Below are 19,351 nucleotides of genomic sequence, written 5' to 3'. Positions count from 1 at the left end.
AAAACATGTCGATAAAAGGACGTTTATACTGAATAACACGACCAAGGTCACAGAAGGTTGATGATTGATAGATGTTTGAATCAATAGTTTGTCAATAAAAGGACGTTTCTAAGACAGAGTCAGTACTTCTCTGCCGTGTTGTTCTCACCAAGGACCAGTTAGTGAACTTAGATTTCCGTGACATTCTGAAGAGACGTGGTTCCAGAATGAGGCGTGCTGTAGCTCTGTTGGTGGTGCTGGTGCTGTTCTGTCTGTCTGGGTCAGAGGCTCAGGGAGAGGGTGGGGGGGTCACAGAGAAAGACCCTCAACTGGGTCACGGTCCTGACCTCTGGTCTGAGTTAAGGAAATTGAGAGACATCGTAGTGGATATGGAGACCAGAGTGAACACCAGCGAGAGTCAGGTGGACCAACTGAAGAAAGAGAATGCAGGTAATGCGTGTGTGTGCGTGTGTGTGTGTGTGTGTGTGTGTGATGTGTGTGTGTGTGTGTGTGTGTGTCTGTGTGTGTGTGTGTGTGTTTGTGTGTGTCTGTGTGTGTGTGTTTGTGTGTTTGTGTATGTCTGTGTGTCTGTGTGTGTGTGTGTGATATGTGTGTGTGTGTGTGATGTGTCTGTGTGTGTGTGTGTGATATGTGTGTGTGTGTGTGTGTGATATGTGTGTGTGATATGTGTGTGTGTGTGTGTGTGTGTGTGTGTGATATGTGTGTGTGTGTGTGATATGTGTGTGTGTGATATGTGTGTGTGTGTGATATGTGTGTGATATGTGTGTGTGTGATATGTGTGTGTGTGTGTGTGTGATATGTGTGTGTGTGATATGTTTAGCACTCCGCCACTTAGTAGTGCTTACACACACGTCTGCACATGTCACAACAACAACACATCACACACCCCTCTGTCTGTGTGCGTGTGCGTGTCTGTGTGTGTGCGTGTCTGTCTGTGTGCGTGTGCGTGTCTGTGTGTGTGTGTCTGTGTGTGTGTCTGTGTGTGTGTGTCTGTGTTTGTGTGTGTGTGTGTATACATGAATCACTCCCATGCTTAGTGTATGATTGCAATTATGTTTCCTTTAATTCAGCTCAAGCAGCAGAGCTGTCAGCCATGGGGGCCAGAGTGACGGAACTGCAGAGACAGAATGCAGGTATGTTCTTACAGTATTGCAGTGTGTGTGCAATGTAGGTGTGTGTGTGTGTGTGTGTGTGTGTGCCTGTGTGTGTGATTCATGACCAGAGTGGAGGTCAGCCAGGGTCAGATGGAGGAGCTGAAGACAGAGAATACAAGTAATGGTGCTTTTCCACTACGTTGCAGACCTGGTGCTGACCTGGTGCTGACCTAGGTCTGCCCGCTTCGGTCCCCTTTTCCATTCGTCGGTCCGGGTCGCTTCAGTCCTAGGTCCCAGGTACCACATCCGAGCAGGGACCTGGGACCTGGGACGCACGCAGTGACGTGTGACGCTGCACACCGTTGATTGGTCAATGGACAATCGTCATCCCATGTCCCATCCCATATTATTTCTTCACAACCGCCATCTTGAAAATACCACATTCACTAGGAAAATGTCACTACATTTTCTGTAATAGCTTATTAATAAAGATTCGGAAAATTATTCTGACCATCGTATTATCTTAGTTTAATGTCATTTCAATGAATCATATTGTGGGAAGTGCAACAAGGAGACGACAGACGTAGGTTGGAGTCGAGGATGTTTACTTCACTCACTTCTGCTACATGCTAACATACACTCTCTGTGACAACCACAATAACTCCCCCCGGAACCGGAAACCCTTGCCCCTTTAACCCCCACTCTTAAAGGTACAAACCCTTCTTGGTGAATGTCTCTTAATGTGAATCACCACACAGGCCCCCCCAGAATTCACCAACCCAGAAGGTACAAAAAACCAAGATAACCATTAAAAGTCCAACTGAACAGGCAATCCATGAACAGTACTACAGTTAACGTGGCGGGGGGCGGATCAAGCGGCCGAAACGGCTGCGCTTTGCAGGAGGGGGATTAAGGGTGAGAACTGGAACTGGAGCTGGAACTGGAACTGGAACTGGAACTGGGACAGAGGTTGGGGTAAGGACAGAGGTGTCGGCTGCCTGGCGGCGCAGGGTTTTCAACACCATTGTTTACACACATTTTCCTGCGGCAGCTCCCGGCGCCTGTGCGCACAGCACTGGCCAGTTCCCCCCTCTCCTCCACCAAGGATTATCGTTCTCTGGCTGCGGAGGCCGACAGGGTGTACCTCGCTAACCGGCAGCAGTTTATCCATGCGCTGCTGCCCCACCCAGACCACTTGAGCCCACCTCCACCCCTGGAGGACTATACAGACACCGCGGCCGCGGTGACGGCCCGCCGCCAAGCCGACGACGGGCTCTGTTACTACCATGCAAGGTTTGGGTCCAAGGCCAAGCAGTGTCGCAAGCCATGCAGTTTCAGGGTACAGGGAAACGCCAGGGCCGGCGCTCATTAGCGGCTATGGGCGCCGGCCGTGACTGCAAGCTGTTGTTCGTCGCCGACTCCTTATCTGGCCGGCGGTTGCTGGTCGACTCAGGCGCTCAACGCAGCATCCTGCCAGCGCAGGCAGTGGACACCATGGCCGGCGGACACGGCCCCCAGATGGATGCCGCTAATGGCACACCCATACGAACATTTGGCATCAGGTATGTGGAAGTGTGTTTTGGCGGGCGCCGTTTCGGCTGGGACTTTGTTATGGCTGCTGTATCCACGCCACTTCTGGGCGCGGACTTCCTCTGTGCTTTTAACCTGCTGGTGGATATTAAGAACTGTCGCCTGATCGATGCCCTCTCTTTTGCTTCGTACCCCTGTACGCTGGGGGGGGCGGGAGCGCTTTGCCTGGCAAACACGCTGGCCACCGGGGATCCATATCAACGCCTGCTCGCCGGTTTCCCTGACCTCACTACACCCACGTTCTCAGCGGAGGTGGCTAAGCACGGCGTAGAGCACCATATCACCACCGTGGGCCCCCCAGTCTATGCCCGGGCCCGACGCCTCGACGCGGCCAAGCTTGCAATCGCCAGAGGGGAGTTTTCGACCATGGAGCGACTCGGCATCGTGCGCCGCTCAAAGAGCCCGTGGGCTTCCCCCCTACATATGGTGACTAAGGCCGACGGGGGTTGGCGCCCCTGCGGCGATTTCCGTCGCCTGAATAACGCCACAACCCCCGACCGGTACCCCGTTCCACACATACAGGACTTCTCTGCCCACCTGGCGGGGGCCGTCATTTTTTCCAAGGTGGACCTGGTGCGCGGGTACCACCAGGTGCCGGTCCATCCGCAGGATGTGCCAAAGACGGCTGTCATCACACCCTTTGGACTTTTCGAGTTTCTGCGAATGCCTTTTGGCCTCAAAGGGGCGGCGCAGACGTTTCAGCGCCTGATGGACTCTGTGCTCCGAGACATGCCATTCATGTTTGTTTACCTGGATGACATTCTGGTGGCCAGCGCGTCCATGGAGGAGCACATGACACATCTCCGGCAGTTGTTTGAGCGGCTCAGGGCCCACGGCCTCATTGTAAACCCAGCCAAGTGCCAGTTCGGGCAGTCATCCATCACCTTCCTCGGACACCATGTCGCTCCGCAGGGAGCCGCCCCTCTTCCCGCCAGAGTGGAGGCCATCACCAGTTTCCCCCGTCCCCGCACGATACAGTCTCTACAAGAGTTCCTGGGCATGGTGAATTTTTACAACCGTTTTATTCCCCATGCCGCCCACCTCATGCGTCCCTTGTACGAGACCCTGCGGGGAAAAGGGCCCAAGGACGTGTTGGACTGGTCCCCGGAGATGGACAAGGCTTTCGGGGCTGCTAAGAACGCGCTGGCTAACGCTGCTCTACTGGCGCACCCGTCTCCCACAGCCCCGGTCGCCCTCACGACGGACGCCTCTGACTATGCAGTGGGGGCGGTGTGCGAGCAGTGGGTGAACGGGGCTTGGCAGCCGCTGGCCTTCTTCAGCAAACAGCTCCGCGACAACGAGCGCAAGTACAGCACCTTTGACAGGGAACTGCTGGGTCTTTTCCTGGCCACCAGACACTTTAGATTCCTGTTAGAGGGCCGCCAGTTCACCGCCTTCGTGGACCACAAGCCACTGACATTCTCCATGGCCAAGACCTCGGAGCCATGGTCTGGGCGTCAGCAGCGTCAGCTCTCGGCGATCTCCGAGTTCACCACGGACATCCAGCACTTGGCGGGCAAGGACAACTTCGTCGCCGACTGCCTCTCACGGGCGGTCGTCGGGTCTGTTCACTTAGGACTCGACTATGCCGCCATGGCGGCGGACCAAGCCGCAGACTCTGACATTCAGGCCTACCGGGTCGCTCCTACTGCACTGCAGCTGGAGGACGTGGTGTTCGACGCGGCCAAAGCCACTCTCCTCTGCGACGTCTCCACCGGCCAACCACGTCCTATGGTGCCGGCTGCCTGGCGGCGCAGGGTTTTCAACACCATCCACGGCCTTTCCCACCCGGGGGTGAAAGCCTCGGCTAAATTGGTGGGGATTAAGTTTGTTTGGCCTGGCCTCCGGAGGGACGTTAGAACCTGGGCTGGCTCGTGTGTGGCATGTCAGCGCGCTAAGGTGCACCGCCATACCAAAGCCCCTTTGGCACCGTTTGTGGTGCCAGAGAGGCGTTTTGACCACGTGCATGTGGACCTGGTAGGCCCCCTGACCCCGTCTCACGGATATACCTACCTCCTCACCATGGTGGACCGGACCACCAGGTGGCCAGAAGCTGTTCCCCTGGCCTCTACTACGGCAGCGGAGGTGGCCCGGGCGTTCATTGGGTGCTGGGTGGCCCGCTTTGGCACACCAGGTGACATCACGAGCGACAGGGGCCCCCAGTTCACCTCGGAGCTCTGGACTACGGTTGCTGAGCACCTGGGGGTGAAGATCCACCGCACTACGGCGTACCACCCGCAGGGCAATGGACTTTGTGAGCGGTTCCATCGGGACATGAAGGCCGCTCTTCGGGCCAGCCTGATGGACAGTGGCTGGGTGGACCGCCTCCCGTGGGTCATGCTCGGTCTTCGCTCTGCCCCCAAAGAGGATCTCCAGGCCTCGTCCGCCGAGCTGGTGTATGGCCAGCCACTGCGGGTTCCTGGGGAGTTTCTTCCAGAGGCTGCAGCTCCCTGGTCGGCCGCCTCTCATAGAACTGTGTTCCGGGGCATTGTGAATGACCTCGTCCCCATTCCGACATCACGTCAGGGTCACCAATGTGGGAAGTGCAACAAGGAGACGACAGACGTAGGTTGGAGTCGAGGATGTTTACTTCACTCACTTCTGCTACATGCTAACATACACTCTCTGTGACAACCACAATAACTCCCCCCGGAACCGGAAACCCTTGCCCCTTTAACCCCCACTCTTAAAGGTACAAACCCTTCTTGGTGAATGTCTCTTAATGTGAATCACCACAATATAACTTTTATTTACAACAAGCACAACACAAAAATCGCTATTATGCACCGTGTTTGTCCGTGAATAACACCGGCTGTGGAGGTGGTAAAAAAACACAATACTCCTTTGCTAACTTCACCATCTGTCTACGGTCATTTTGAGCCCTTAACCACCGCGCTGACACCCCGAGAAGTTATGCCTTTAACCGTAAACTCGATGAACCGGGAGTTCGCCCGCAGCCGTCCAGCCATTTTCACCATTCACTCATGAGTCAAATGCCGGTTTTAACAGGGAATTCGCTCCGCGCTGTGTCCACGGTGATAGGAGTGGAGGATCGACTCCATTCAAAAACTTTTGAATTCCCTGGCTTCTCCTCTTTCCGGACACGTTTGAATTGTTATCCTAACCCCCGGTAAACCGAAGTTATTAACCCGCAAACGGCACCGTGTTTGTCTGTGAATAACACCGGCTGTGTCAAATTCCGGTAGATTCGCGTCTTGTCTGCGTTTCCCGATGATGATACTACAGTTCATAAAGCAGACAAGTGAAGGCAGTGGTTTTAAGGGTTCAAAAAACATGACTTTATTATGTGTACATAGCTTCCTCTCTCTCTTTCTCTTTCTCTCCAAAAAAATCACTGCTGTTGCTGTGTACACCCGGAAGCTTTTTGCCAGGCTGCGTGTGACGCGTAACTCCGCCTACTATCCTCTACTCCTCCTACTAGTCCGGGTCGGTTTGTGTATAATGGAAACCAGAACAGATCAAAAGTGACCCGACCTGACCCGACCCGACCCGACCTGACCCGACCCGGGCCGACATATGGAAAAGCGGCTTTACAGATATTAGCCATATTAACCAGATGATAACGTACATGTATGGTTTTAGAGGATTTTACAACGTGGTTCATTAATTGTATTGTTTTAAAGACGGTTTGTGTCTCCCTCACATACACATTTCTGTGTGGAATTCATGAACAGTGATTTTGTTCTTTTGCAGCGTTGACAGCCAGAGTGACGGCCAGCGAGGGTCAGGTGGAGGACCTGAAGAGAGTGAATGCAGGTGAGACGAACACTGACTTTATTAAAATCATGTGATGTTTCCCTTGGCAATGAGGTTAATGTAAAGTAGTATATCTTTTTAAACAATATCATCACAATGAACAGTTTGGCCCTGTAAGATGGTACGCTGCTTTAAAGGAGATATGCATGTGTTATTGCCTTGTGTTCACAGAGAGACCGAAGGTGGCGTTCTCTGCTGCCCTAGGTGCTTCGATAGGACCTGCCTCTGGTCTTACCACTGTGGTCTACAAAAAGATCATCACCAACATCGGCCAGGCCTACAGCCCAACCACAGGTACTGCTGACACACACCAATACACACATATGGATGAGGGAATGAATGAATGAATTAAAAACTAGTGAATCCTAAAATGATATACAAAGGTTACCCTGTTGGAAACAGTACGACAACATTACGACAACAATTATGGCAGATGGAGACAATAAAGTCCCACATTATCGGGTGTCCAGCCCCTGGTCAGAGGACGTGTGTAAACAGGGTTTTGCCAGGGTTCTAATCCTGATCTTCGGTGGTTTTACACTATTTACAAGCTCTCTTTCATGCCATTGTACCAATAGTAATCCATTTAATGGACATGTCACCTGTATGTAAGGCATCTTGACTTCATATCAGTCTACCCCCACTTCTCCTCACATCAGAGGGTTTTTTCCTGTGGCGATTTTAAGGAGACACTTGAAGGATACGCATCTTTATTGAAATCTGATCGTCTGTGGGCTAGGTTTTCTATTAAATTCAACTTGTTTTCTATCTAAAAATACATATAGATACATGTTTGGCTTGTATTCTGCGGATTTTGATTATAAAATGTCTCCTCCTCAAGCACCGGTTGTAACTCCTAGCGGAGCCCCGTCTACTCTCGCCCGCTAGACGCTGTGTGTGTGAATGGTCTGGCTAACTTGTAACGTCAGCAGGCTCACTATGAATTGCGTGATAAATTTTCCTATTTGCTATTAAAATTGGTCTTACAATTCTGAAAAGAATGATATATAGGTTTGTGTAATAAAAATGAATAGTTTAAAAGATAAAGTTGAATTTTCAAATGTTGCGTTCCATTTCTGCATAGCAGTGACCACTTGTTAGGTCTGTTGAGATTAATTCCAGTAACTGGCATGTGATTGATTGATTGATTGATTGATTGAAAACCTTTATTGTCCCCAATGGGGAAATTTTGTTGTCAAACAGCTCAGTTAGGGCAGAAAACATTCAGTACAGAAAACAGAAAAACATTCAATAAAAAACATGTAAAGAGGTAAACCTTGATAACTGTTGAACCATACATGATAGAACCATGGGGTTAGAACCTTACATGATAGAACCATACATGATAGAACCATGGGGTTAGAACCATACATGATAGAACCATGGGGTTAGAACCATACATGATAGAACCATGGGGGTAGAACCATACATGATAGAACCATGGGGTTAGAACCATTGTTTTTCTCATACAATTCTCTATGTGATGAGCTAAACACTATGTGTGAACACCCTATACGTTATATGTGTGAACACCCTATACGTTATATGTGTGAACACCCTATACGTTATATGTGTGAACACCCTATACGTTATATGTGTGAGATATTGGGAGAGCGGGTACAGAAGACAGCTTCTTGTCTCAATGTTTAAATGCATTAATACTATTTTATAGTCAATACAAAATATGTCTCAATGTTAAAATGCATTAATACTGTTTTATACTCAATACAAAATAAAATAATATATTTTGATGTCTTTAAAAGAACAAACTGATTAAATCACTTAAGGCCAAACTGATTGCATCACTTATTAAGCCACTATCACTATAACAATAGATCAATAGATCAATAGATCTACATCAAGTAGAATACTGATGACTAGTGACCAGTCATGCATGAGGGCTGATGAGTTGGCGATGTTTACTTTCCTGCTGACTAGGTGTTGTGTTGTTACTGTGGCCAGATCATCATTAAAAAATCGAACAAGGACATTGAGGATTTTGTCCATGTTAAGATTAGTAGCTTCGTCGATATTCATTGAAAACGTTGCTTTTTTTAAGCTTTTCACACAGCCGTTTTTTCAATTCCGGGACAAAGGCCATGTGTGTTTAAATAGCTGGCGTGCTGATTGGAAACGGACAGCTTTGTCAGTGCATTTCTGTCTTCTGATAGCTTCTTGCACAAATCGACCAGTGGCTGAGCCATTGGGAAAGACAGATCATGTTCAGCTATAAACGCGCACACTCGGATCTTTTGCTCGCAAACACGGTCGGTCATTGAAGATGAAGTGGTACCTGTAGCCGTCGCTCCCGGCAAGGTTGTTGTATGAGCAAGGTTTAAGAAACTGGGCTTCCATTTTAATAGACTCTTACTAAAGTTAGCGAGATAGCGGGCTGCTAAAAGCGAACGTCTCTCCAAGCTCACATTACACTCATTCAAACTTCTTAAGGCCCGCCCCACTGCTCTGCCTCCGATTGGCTAGAAGTCGTTGGTTGGCTTGAGCAATGTGATACCATTGGTAGGCGGAACTGTCTCTTTGCTGAAGATGACTCTTTAAATTACGATGCAAAGAATGTGATTTTATTTTATTTTATTGCTCCGTGCCGGAGAACTTTAAGCCCTGTCTCTATAAGACCAGTGGGGGGGTCAGCTACAGGGACTGTGTTCACCATTACTAACAGTCATGTTGCTCTGGTGTCTAGGAGACACAGACAGTGTTGATCTCTCTCTGCTTTCCTCTGATACAGGAAAGTTCACAGCCCCAGTGAGAGGAGTCTACTACTTCAGATTCACCGCCTGTGAAGACGACGCCTCAACACGGATTAATGTGATGTTGTATAAGAATGACCAGATGATGACGGCTGTATATCAGAGAACTAATGCAGGGGATCAGTCTGCATCCAGTGGTCTGACTCTCCAGCTGGAGGAGGGAGACTTGGTCGACATGCGTCTGTGGTCAAACTACAGCCTCTATGATGATAATAATAATTACAACATCTTCAGTGGCTTCCTGCTCTTCCCTGTGTGAACAGATCAGCTGTCCTGATGAATTCAGATGAAAAGTGTTAAGAGTTTCCAAGAGCTTCTAATGTTCCTCTGACAACTTCTCATTAAACACCATGAAAGGACAAACACACTGACTTCCTGTGATGTATTGACATGTGACTTCCTGTGATGTATTGACATGTGACTTCCTGTGATGTATTGACATGTGACTTCCTGTGATGTCGCTACGTTAGAATTATAAGGTTCTATCTCCATTTTTGGTCTTTTTTTTTTTTTTTTACACAATCTGATCCATTAGGTGTTTATTAATGCCTGTGTGGTGTTATTTAAAATAATAATAATAATAATGTTAGTAATTAATAAAATACAAAGGTTCCATCTCACAAAACATAAACCGAGTTGGAGTTATAAGGTTCTGTCTCCAGTAGATTCAATATCCAATCAAAACCCTGAATGAACACGGACGGACCAATCAAAACCCACCTCTTAGCTATGTAGCCTGACAGCAGGGGATTTGTGAAGCCTGGCGATGTTCAACATGTTCAACATCTGTTCAACTTGACTTCTATATATATCTGTTCAACTTGACTTAAATATATAAACATCTGTTCAACTTGACTTATATATACATCTGTTCAACTTGACTTAAATATATAAACATCTGTTCAACTTGACTTATATATAAACATCTGTTCAACTTGACTTCTATATATATACATCTGTTCAACTTGACTTCTATATATATATATACATCTGTTCAACTTGACTTCTATATATATATACATCTGTTCAACTTGACTTAAATATATAAACATCTGTTCAACTTGACTTCTATATATATACATCTGTTCAACTTGACTTATATATACATCTGTTCAACTTGACTTATATATATATACATCTGTTCAACTTGACTTATATATATATAAACATCTGTTCAACTTGACTTATATATATACATCTGTTCAACTTGACTTATATATATATATATATATATATATATATATACATCTGTTCAACTTGACTTATTTATATACATCTGTTCAACTTGACTTATATATATACATCTGTTCAACTTGACTTATATACAGGGGTGCACATAACTTTTTGGGGCCAGTGCTCAGAGGAGCACCTAGGGATGCTGCTTGGTGCTCCCCGAGCTCGCGAGTCACGACCCGTCCCACAGGATGGATAAAAAAGGGATACATGGATAACTTATATTAGCAAAACGACATTTATTCCTAAATAAAGATGAACGAACAAATGATTGTGTGCAAAACAAAAGAAACAAATGCAAAATCAAATGACTGCTCTTTAAGCATGAAAGTCTGTCAGACTCCTTTAAACACAATGAAATCAACTGACATCTCTTTAAGCACTGCTCTGTTCTGTAAACACTGAAATCAACTTTTCAACTAAAAGTTACAGCCTAAGCATTTATTTATGCTACAAGCTTAATCATCATCATCACTGCTCTCTTGACTGCTGTAAGTTATCACTGTCCTCAATTTCAACCATGGTAGAGGATGTTGTAGGCTATCACTTTAAATAGCTCATTATTTTGATTGTGCAACAAAGTCTTTTTTTTTTCCTAATAGAATTCCCAACCATATTCCCTGGGTCAGGGGTCGAGGTGCGATAATTAAGCTGTAAAACAAACGTCTGAACGTTTGAAAGCTTCAGAGAAAAGAAACGTGAAGTTCCTTGGTGTTGTTTTTCCTTTTAGCGACGAGTCGTTCGGGACTGAATTGTCACGTGTCGGCGTGATAACCGTGCGAAACGCGATACGCGGAATGAAAGTACAAGTTACGATACTTTCCGAATGTTTTCGTGAGGGGAGTCGCCGTGGTCGTTGTGATGGCGTTACGGCGCTTGCAGTGATGCAGCAGTCAGCAGTCAGCAGGTGGATTTTGAGGAAGTAAATTCCTCTCCCAGCGCTCCCAGCTGTTGGTGCGCAAGAGCGCGTTCATGCCGCTGATCTTCCGCGCAGCATGCATTTTTGCGACGCATGCGCACTGGCGCACCAGTTATGTGCACCCCTGCTTATATATATATACATCTGTTCAACTTGACTTATATATATACATCTGTTCAACTTGACTTATTTATATACATCTGTTCAACTTGACTTATTTATATACATCTGTTCAACTTGACTTATATATATACATCTGTTCAACTTGACTTATATATATATACATCTGTTCAACTTGACTTGTATATATATACATCTGTTCAACTTGACTTCTGGACCATTGGGACTGACTATAGCTCATATACCATTAACGGGGGGAGAGGCGACATGAAATATGTCAGAATGCAGCACTATCATGCACAGATCAGCCTTAGAACATGTCATGTTAGATATATATAACGTTAGACAGATCAGCCTTAGAACATGTCATGTTAGATATATATAACGTTAGACAGATCAGCCTTAGAACATGTCATGTTAGATATATATAACGTTAGACAGATCAGCCTTAGAACATGTCATGTTAGATATATATAACGTTAGACAGATCAGCCTTAGAACATGTCATGTTAGATATATATAACGTTAGACAGATCAGCCTTAGAACATGTCATGTTAGATATATATATATATATATAACATTAGACAGATCAGCCTTAGAACATGTCAGGTTAGATATATATAACATTAGACAGATCAGCCTTAGAACATGTCAGGTTAGATATATATATATATAACATTAGACAGATCAGCCTTAGAACATGTCAGGTTAGATATATATAACATTAGACAGATCAGCCTTAGAACATGTCAGGTTAGATATATATAACATTAGACAGATCAGCCTTAGAACATGTCATGTTAGATATATATAACGTTAGAACATGTCATGTTAGATATATATAACATTAGACAGATCAGCCTTAGAACATGTCATGTTAGATATATATAACGTTAGACAGATCAGCCTTAGAACATGTCATGTTAGATATATATAACGTTAGACAGATCAGCCTTAGAACATGTCATGTTAGATATATATAACGTTAGACAGATCAGCCTTAGAACATGTCAGGTTAGATATATATAACATTAGACAGATCAGCCTTAGAACATGTCATGTTATATATATATAACGTTAGAACATGTCATGTTAGATATATAACGTCAGACAGGGAGCACAGATGTTTATGGCGTTCCTAAATGAACGATATGAGGCTGGGAGGGAAACATCCCAGAATACACTAGAAACTGCTACCGGTTACCATGGTGACAACTGTGTCCGAGCTGGTTGCTTGTGTTGGGTTTTCCATAGTCTGTGTATGTGTAGGATAGTTGGATGAGTTTCATTACACACATTGCATGTTTAATGTTTTATTACACACATTGCATGTTTAATGTTTTATTACACACATTGCATGTTTAATGTTTTATTACACACATTGCATGTTTAATGTTTTATTACACACATTGCATGTTTAATGTTTTATTACACACATTGCATGTTTAATGTTTTATTACACACATTGCATGTTTAAAGCTTCTGGCAACTTCCACTCATGTGTCCACTCTCCTCACACATTCCTTTGGTTTTCAAGAATTCCACTTTTTCGGTATTTGGAATATTTGACATATTTCCAACGAATGGTTTCAGGCAGTAGTGCCTGTGTTCCCCCCTGGTGTGTTCTCATGTTCTCACTTGATAGAGTACAGTGTATGATAAGCCTGCATGCTTTTGTTGTCTATGCAGTGTGGACAGGACACTTATGTGCAAGTATACACTGCCATCTGGTGGTGGTGTGTTGTCATTGCAGCAAGTCACCACTGACATCACCTGCCTGTTATCACCTTACTCACCCCTGCCAGCTGGACAGAACCACATCTCTGAGCCCAACACCATGAACTCTGATTACCAGATGGGTTAGGGTTAGAACCAACGCACTGAGCTGTTATCATTCAGATGTATATTTGATATTTCCTGATAACTTTTTGATACGTTTTAAGACTTGACAAAGGCTACGGCCCAAACCGTTGTCCTGTTAAACCACAACGTGTCGCATCTGGAACTTGAGTGTGGCGGCTTCTACTTCTTTTAAAATGATATTTCTACCATGGCACGATAATTATAAAATATTGTGTTTTTTGACACAACAAAAATGAAAAATGACCTTTGACCTTCCACTGTTCTAGTTCCATCTGGTACAACACTGTAAAACACAGGGTCTCCATGACAACACTGTACAACACAGGGGTCTCCATGACGACACTGTACAACACAGGGTCTCCATGACAACACTGTACAACACAGGGTCGGATGATGTCTTAAAGCGCCGGCCCGCTCACTGGGAGCAATTTGGGGTTCAGTGTCTTGCCCAAGGACACCTCGACATGTGGCCAGCCGGGGCTTGAACCGCCGATCTGCGGCTCTACCTCCTGAGACACAGACTCTACTTCCTGAGACACAGCCTCTACCTCCTGAGACACAACCTCTACCTCCTGAGACCTCTACCTCCTGAGACCTCCACCAGCCTCTACCTCCTGAGACACAACCTCTACCTCCACCAGCCTCTACCTCCTGAGACACAGCCTCTACCTCCACCAGCCTCTACCTCCTGAGACACAGCCTCTACCTCCTGAGACACAACCTCTACCTCCTGAGACACAGCCTCTACCTCCTGAGACACAGCCTCTACCTCCTGAGACACAGCCTCTACCTCCTGAGACACAGCCTCGACCTCCTGAGACACAACCTCTACCTCCTGATACACAGCCTCTACCTCCTGAGACACAACCTCTACCTCCTGAGACACAGCCTCTACCTCCTGAGACACAGCCTCTACCTCCTGAGACACAGCCTCTACCTCCTGAGACACAGCCTCTACCTCCTGAGACACAGCCTCTACCTCCTGAGACACAGCCTCTACCTCCTGAGACACGGCCTCTACCTCCTGAGACACAGCCTCTACCTCCTGAGACACAGCCTCTACCTCCTGAGACACAGCCTCTACCTCCTGAGACACAGCCTCTACCTCCTGAGACACAACCTCTACCTCCTGAGACACAGCCTCTACCTCCTGAGACACAGCCTCTACCTCCTGAGACACAGCCTCTACCTCCTGAGACACAGCCTCTACCTCCTGAGACACAGCCTCTACCTCCTGAGACACAGCCTCTACCTCCTGAGACACAACCTCTACCTCCTGAGACACAGCCTCTACCTCCTGAGACACAGCCTCTACCTCCTGAGACACAGCCTCTACCTCCTGAGACACAACCTCTACCTCCTGAGACACAGCCTCTACCTCCTGAGACAGCCTCTACCTCCTGAGACACAGCGTTTACCTCCTGAGACACAACCTCTACCTCCTGAGACACAGCCTCTACCTCCTGAGACACAGCCTCTATCTCCTGAGACACAGCCTCTACCTCCTGAGACACAACCTCTACCTCCTGAGACACAGCCTCTACCTCTAGAGCCACAGCCTCTACCTCCTGAGACACAACCTCTACCTCCTGAGACACAGCCTCTACCTCCTGAGACACAGCCTCTATCTCCTGAGACACAGCCTCTACCTCCTGAGACACAGCCTCTACCTCCTGAGACACAGCCTCTACCTCCTGAGACACAGCCTCTACCTCCTGAGACACAGCCTCTACCTCCTGAGACACAGCCTCTACCTCCACCAGCCTCTACCTCCTGAGACACAGCCTCTACCTCCTGAGACACAACCTCTACCTCCACCAGCCTCTACCTCCTGAGACACAGCCTCTACCTCCACCAGCCTCTACCTCCTGAGACACAACCTCTACCTCCTGAGACACAGCCTCTACCTCCTGAGACACAACCTCTACCTCCTGATACACAGCCTCTACCTCCTGAGACACAGCCTCTACCTCCTGAGACACAGCCTCTACCTCCTGATACACAACCTCTACCTCCTGAGACACAGCCTCTACCTCCTGAGACACAGCCTCTACCTCCTGAGACACAGCCTCTACCTCCTGAGACACAGCCTCTACCTCCTGAGATACAGCCTCTACCTCCTGAGACACAGCCTCTACCTCCTGAGACACAACCTCTACCTCCTGAGACACAGCCTCTACCTCCTGAGACACAGCTTCTACCTCCTGAGACACAGCCTCTACCTCCTGAGACACAGCCTCTACCTCCTGAGACACAGCCTCTACCTCCTGAGACACAGCCTCTACCTCCTGAGACACAGCCTCTACCTCCTGAGACACAGCCTCTACCTCCTGAGACAGCCTCTACCTCCTGAGACACAGCGTTTACCTCCTGAGACACAACCTCTACCTCCTGAGACACAGCCTCTACCTCCTGAGACACAGCCTCTATCTCCTGAGACACAGCCTCTACCTCCTGAGACACAACCTCTACCTCCTGAGACACAGCCTCTACCTCTAGAGCCACAGCCTCTACCTCCTGAGACACAGCGTCTACCTCCTGAGACACAACCTCTACCTCCTGAGACACAGCCTCTACCTCCTGAGACACAGCCTCTACCTCCACCAGCCTCTACCTCCTGAGACACAGCCTCTATCTCCTGAGACACAGCCTCTACCTCCTGAGACACAGTCTCTACCTCCTGAGACACAGCCTCTACCTCCTGAGACACAGCCTCTACCTCCTGAGACACAGCCTCTACCTCCTGAGACACAACCTCTACCTCCTGAGACACAGCCTCTACCTCCTGAGACACAGCATCTACCTCCTGAGACACAGCCTCTACCTCCTGAGACACAGCCTCTACCTCCTGAGACACAGCATCTACCTCCTGAGACACAGCCTCTACCTCCTGAGACACAGCCTCTACCTCCTGAGACACAGCCTCTACCTCCTGAGACACAGCCTCTACCTCCTGAGACACAGCCTCCCTCTACCTCCTGAGACACAACCTCTACCTCCTGAGACACAGCCTCTACCTCCTGAGACACAGCCTCTACCTCCTGAGACACAGCCTCTACCTCCTGAGACACAGCCTCTACCTCCTGAGACACAGCCTCTACCTCCTGAGACACAGCCTCTACCTCCTGAGACACAGCCTCTACCTCCACCAGCCTCTACCTCCTGAGACACAGCCTCTACCTCCTGAGACACAGCCTCTACCTCCTGCACCACAGCCACCCCATATGTATATGTATATATACAGTATGTGATTATGTATATATGTGATTGTATATATGTGATTATGTATATATGTGATTATGGTTAGTTATAGCAGAGATGTCCTAACCCTATATTGAGGTCGCTCCAGAATAGAATAGGCACAGTCACTGGTATGATAGGTTCTATGTTCTATGTTATATGTTCTATGTTCTATGGGTGTCAGATTGAGTAACATGTTATGTTGTTCACAGAATGATATAGAACATATTCAGTAACACAGAATCTAATCTGGTGGATTGTGAGTCTTCATGTGAGGGGCTGCAGGTGCAGCTTCATGTTCTGCTCATGTAGTTTGTGTTGTGTGTGTTCCTCCACAGAGAAGGAGAGGTTTATGATGATGTTGATCATTTTCAGGCATGATAATCGCTCACCTTTCGTCGAAATTAGCCTTTTTGAATCCAAAATAGGTGACTTCCCTGAATCATATAGATCCGATGAGTTTTGTTGGGGGGGGGGGGCGGAGCGGCCCATTAGTCTGGAGCGCACGTTGAACGATAACATTTTGATGGGCCGTTGACCAGGGCTACAGAACGTTGATGGCCCTACCAGCAGTGGCGTGCAGTCAGGTGAGGCAGGGTAGGCAGTGCCTCACCCAGGCATTTAAGAAAGAAAAAGAATATCAGTCTTTTTAAAATATTTGTTTATTATTTTTTTATCTAAAAAAAACAAACATTTTTTAAATTTATTTTACTCATTATTCTTAACGTTAATGTGTTAAAATGTTGTTAAAATAAAAATAAATGATGTAAAATGTGTTGTTTTAAAAATATAATGCATGCCCTGGCACCAGGAGAGTTTGCTCCCAAAGCTAGCTGATTGCTGGCGAGAGGCTGAGGCAGACTGTGCTTGTGCCTTTGTGCTATGCGAAGTGATAGACCAACGGTTTCGTAGGTTTGCGCATGCGTAGTCTGTTCTCACATTGTCTTCATTGATGGACGTTGAGGCACCGTGCAGGCTGCCTCTGACAGCATGATTGACAGTTTGCGTTTGGCTTGCCGTAGCGGCATTCCTCTGCTGTTTGCGCCGCGGTTCTAAAATTCCCCAGCTAACTTGCGAACAGCATCATGGATATCCAACAGTTAAAAAGATTTTCAACCTTCAGTTTTGAGCAAAAAACTAAATGTGATTGAAAATGGGAGGGCAACACCTGACCTATCTCAATTAACCCAAAGGAAGGGACAGAAGATTGTACGAACATTTCAAACGGAATGGTACAAAAAAAAGGACTGGCTGTGTGGATGTAGCTAGGCTAACAAGCTGTTCTGCTTCCCTTGCCTACTGTTCTCGTCTAGCGACAGCGTGTGGGTGAAAGGGGGCTACTGTGACCTGAACAATGTTCCAAGAGCTTTAGAGAAGCATGAAAAATCCATAGCCCACATCCACTCTCAGATTGCCTTGGAAACCTTTGGCAAAAGTCGCATAGACATGGCCCTGGATGAGCAGCACCGGCTGCATGTCACTGCACACAACGCAAAGGTAAAGGAGAACAGGGAAATCTTGAAAAGCCTAATTGATGCAACATGCTACCTTGCTAAACAAGAATGAGCATTTCGGGGGAACGACGAGAGCAGTAGCTCCATCAATCGTGGGAATTATGTTGAACTTTTACATTTGATGGCAGAAAAGGATGAGAAATTAGCCGCACATTTGCCTACGCATGTTACATATGCTTAAGATAATGTAGGCTATTGCGTGCCGGTTCAAATGCTGTAAATCCTGTGTTGTTGATGCAGGTGAATTTATAATATCATTGAGCTGTTTTGCGTGCTGCTGTAAATCCTGTTGAGATGCAGGTGAATGTAGGCAATGCCATACAGGCTGTTGCGCTACGCTATGTGTAGTTATGAGATAACAATACAAGACATTTTTGACCAGCTATTTGATAGTATAGTATATATGGGCTATGTGATTGACTTTATAGTATAGTGTTGTGGGGAACATGACGCGTTCCGACCTGCAGAGGGAGCCACAGGACAGTTGGTGAAGGGATGGGGGCGCAATTGGCACCGGCTGATGCCAATTGGGTCCTCATCAACGAGCGCTCTTAATGTGTTGCTTTGTTCTCCCCCGGGACACAGAGTAGGACGCAGTAAGCGGAGAACGGAGGAAGCGGGGAGAAGCAGCGGAGAGTCGGTTGCAGAGAGACGTCGGAGAGCGCTACAGGAGAGCCGCGACCGGAAGAGTCGGGCAGGAAGCGAGCGGGGACGTTCTCGCCTGAGCGAGGCTCAGCCAAACCGGACTCCAGACCAGCTGCACAAATAAAACCCATTCCTTAAACTGCCAAATCCTATTGTCTGTCTCCCTCTGTGCCCGAACCTGTTACAGTGGCACCCGACGTGAGGCACAGAGGAGAGGCGGACCCAAAACACCCAAATAACAGACAGGCGGGGGCATGGAGTCGCCCCTGGGACACGTACTCGCCCACCTGGCACAGCTGCAAGAGCAGCAGGCGGCGATGGCGCGGGCCAGCCACGACGCCCTGATGGACATGGCCCGCGCCCAGGCCGAGGACCTGGCGGACCTCCGGGCCATCATCCGCGACCGGGAGGGGTACGGGGACTACGGCGTGGCAGGTGGGACCCGAGTCCAGATGTTGCGGATGACGGAGGGGGACGACCCGGAGGCGTACATTGAGACGTTCGAACAGGTGGCCCGGAGACAACGGTGGCCAGAGGACGAGTGGGCCCACCAGCTCCGGCCCCTGCTGATCGGGGAGGCGCAGCTC

General features: G+C 47.6%; 1 protein-coding gene across 1 annotated transcript; it reads left to right on the top strand.

Annotated features, from left to right (window-relative positions):
- Positions 1-132: 132 nt before the first annotated feature.
- On the top strand, positions 133-9,720 carry LOC308175095 (complement C1q-like protein 2). The gene is made up of 5 exons (XM_080550816.1): positions 133-429; positions 1,071-1,133; positions 6,399-6,461; positions 6,633-6,755; positions 9,208-9,720. The coding sequence occupies exons 1-5, from the start codon at positions 207-209 to the stop codon at positions 9,486-9,488; spliced, it is 753 nt and encodes a 250-aa protein (XP_080406942.1). The 5' UTR covers positions 133-206; the 3' UTR covers positions 9,489-9,720.
- The last annotated feature ends 9,631 nt before the right edge of the window (positions 9,721-19,351 follow it).

This window comes from Nansenia antarctica (genome assembly GCF_963989245.1).
Source record: "Nansenia antarctica genome assembly, contig: SCAFFOLD_182, whole genome shotgun sequence".
NCBI lineage: Eukaryota > Metazoa > Chordata > Actinopteri > Argentiniformes > Microstomatidae > Nansenia > Nansenia antarctica.
Note: the sequence above shows the minus strand (reverse complement) of the source record. Positions and strands in the feature narration are given on the sequence as shown.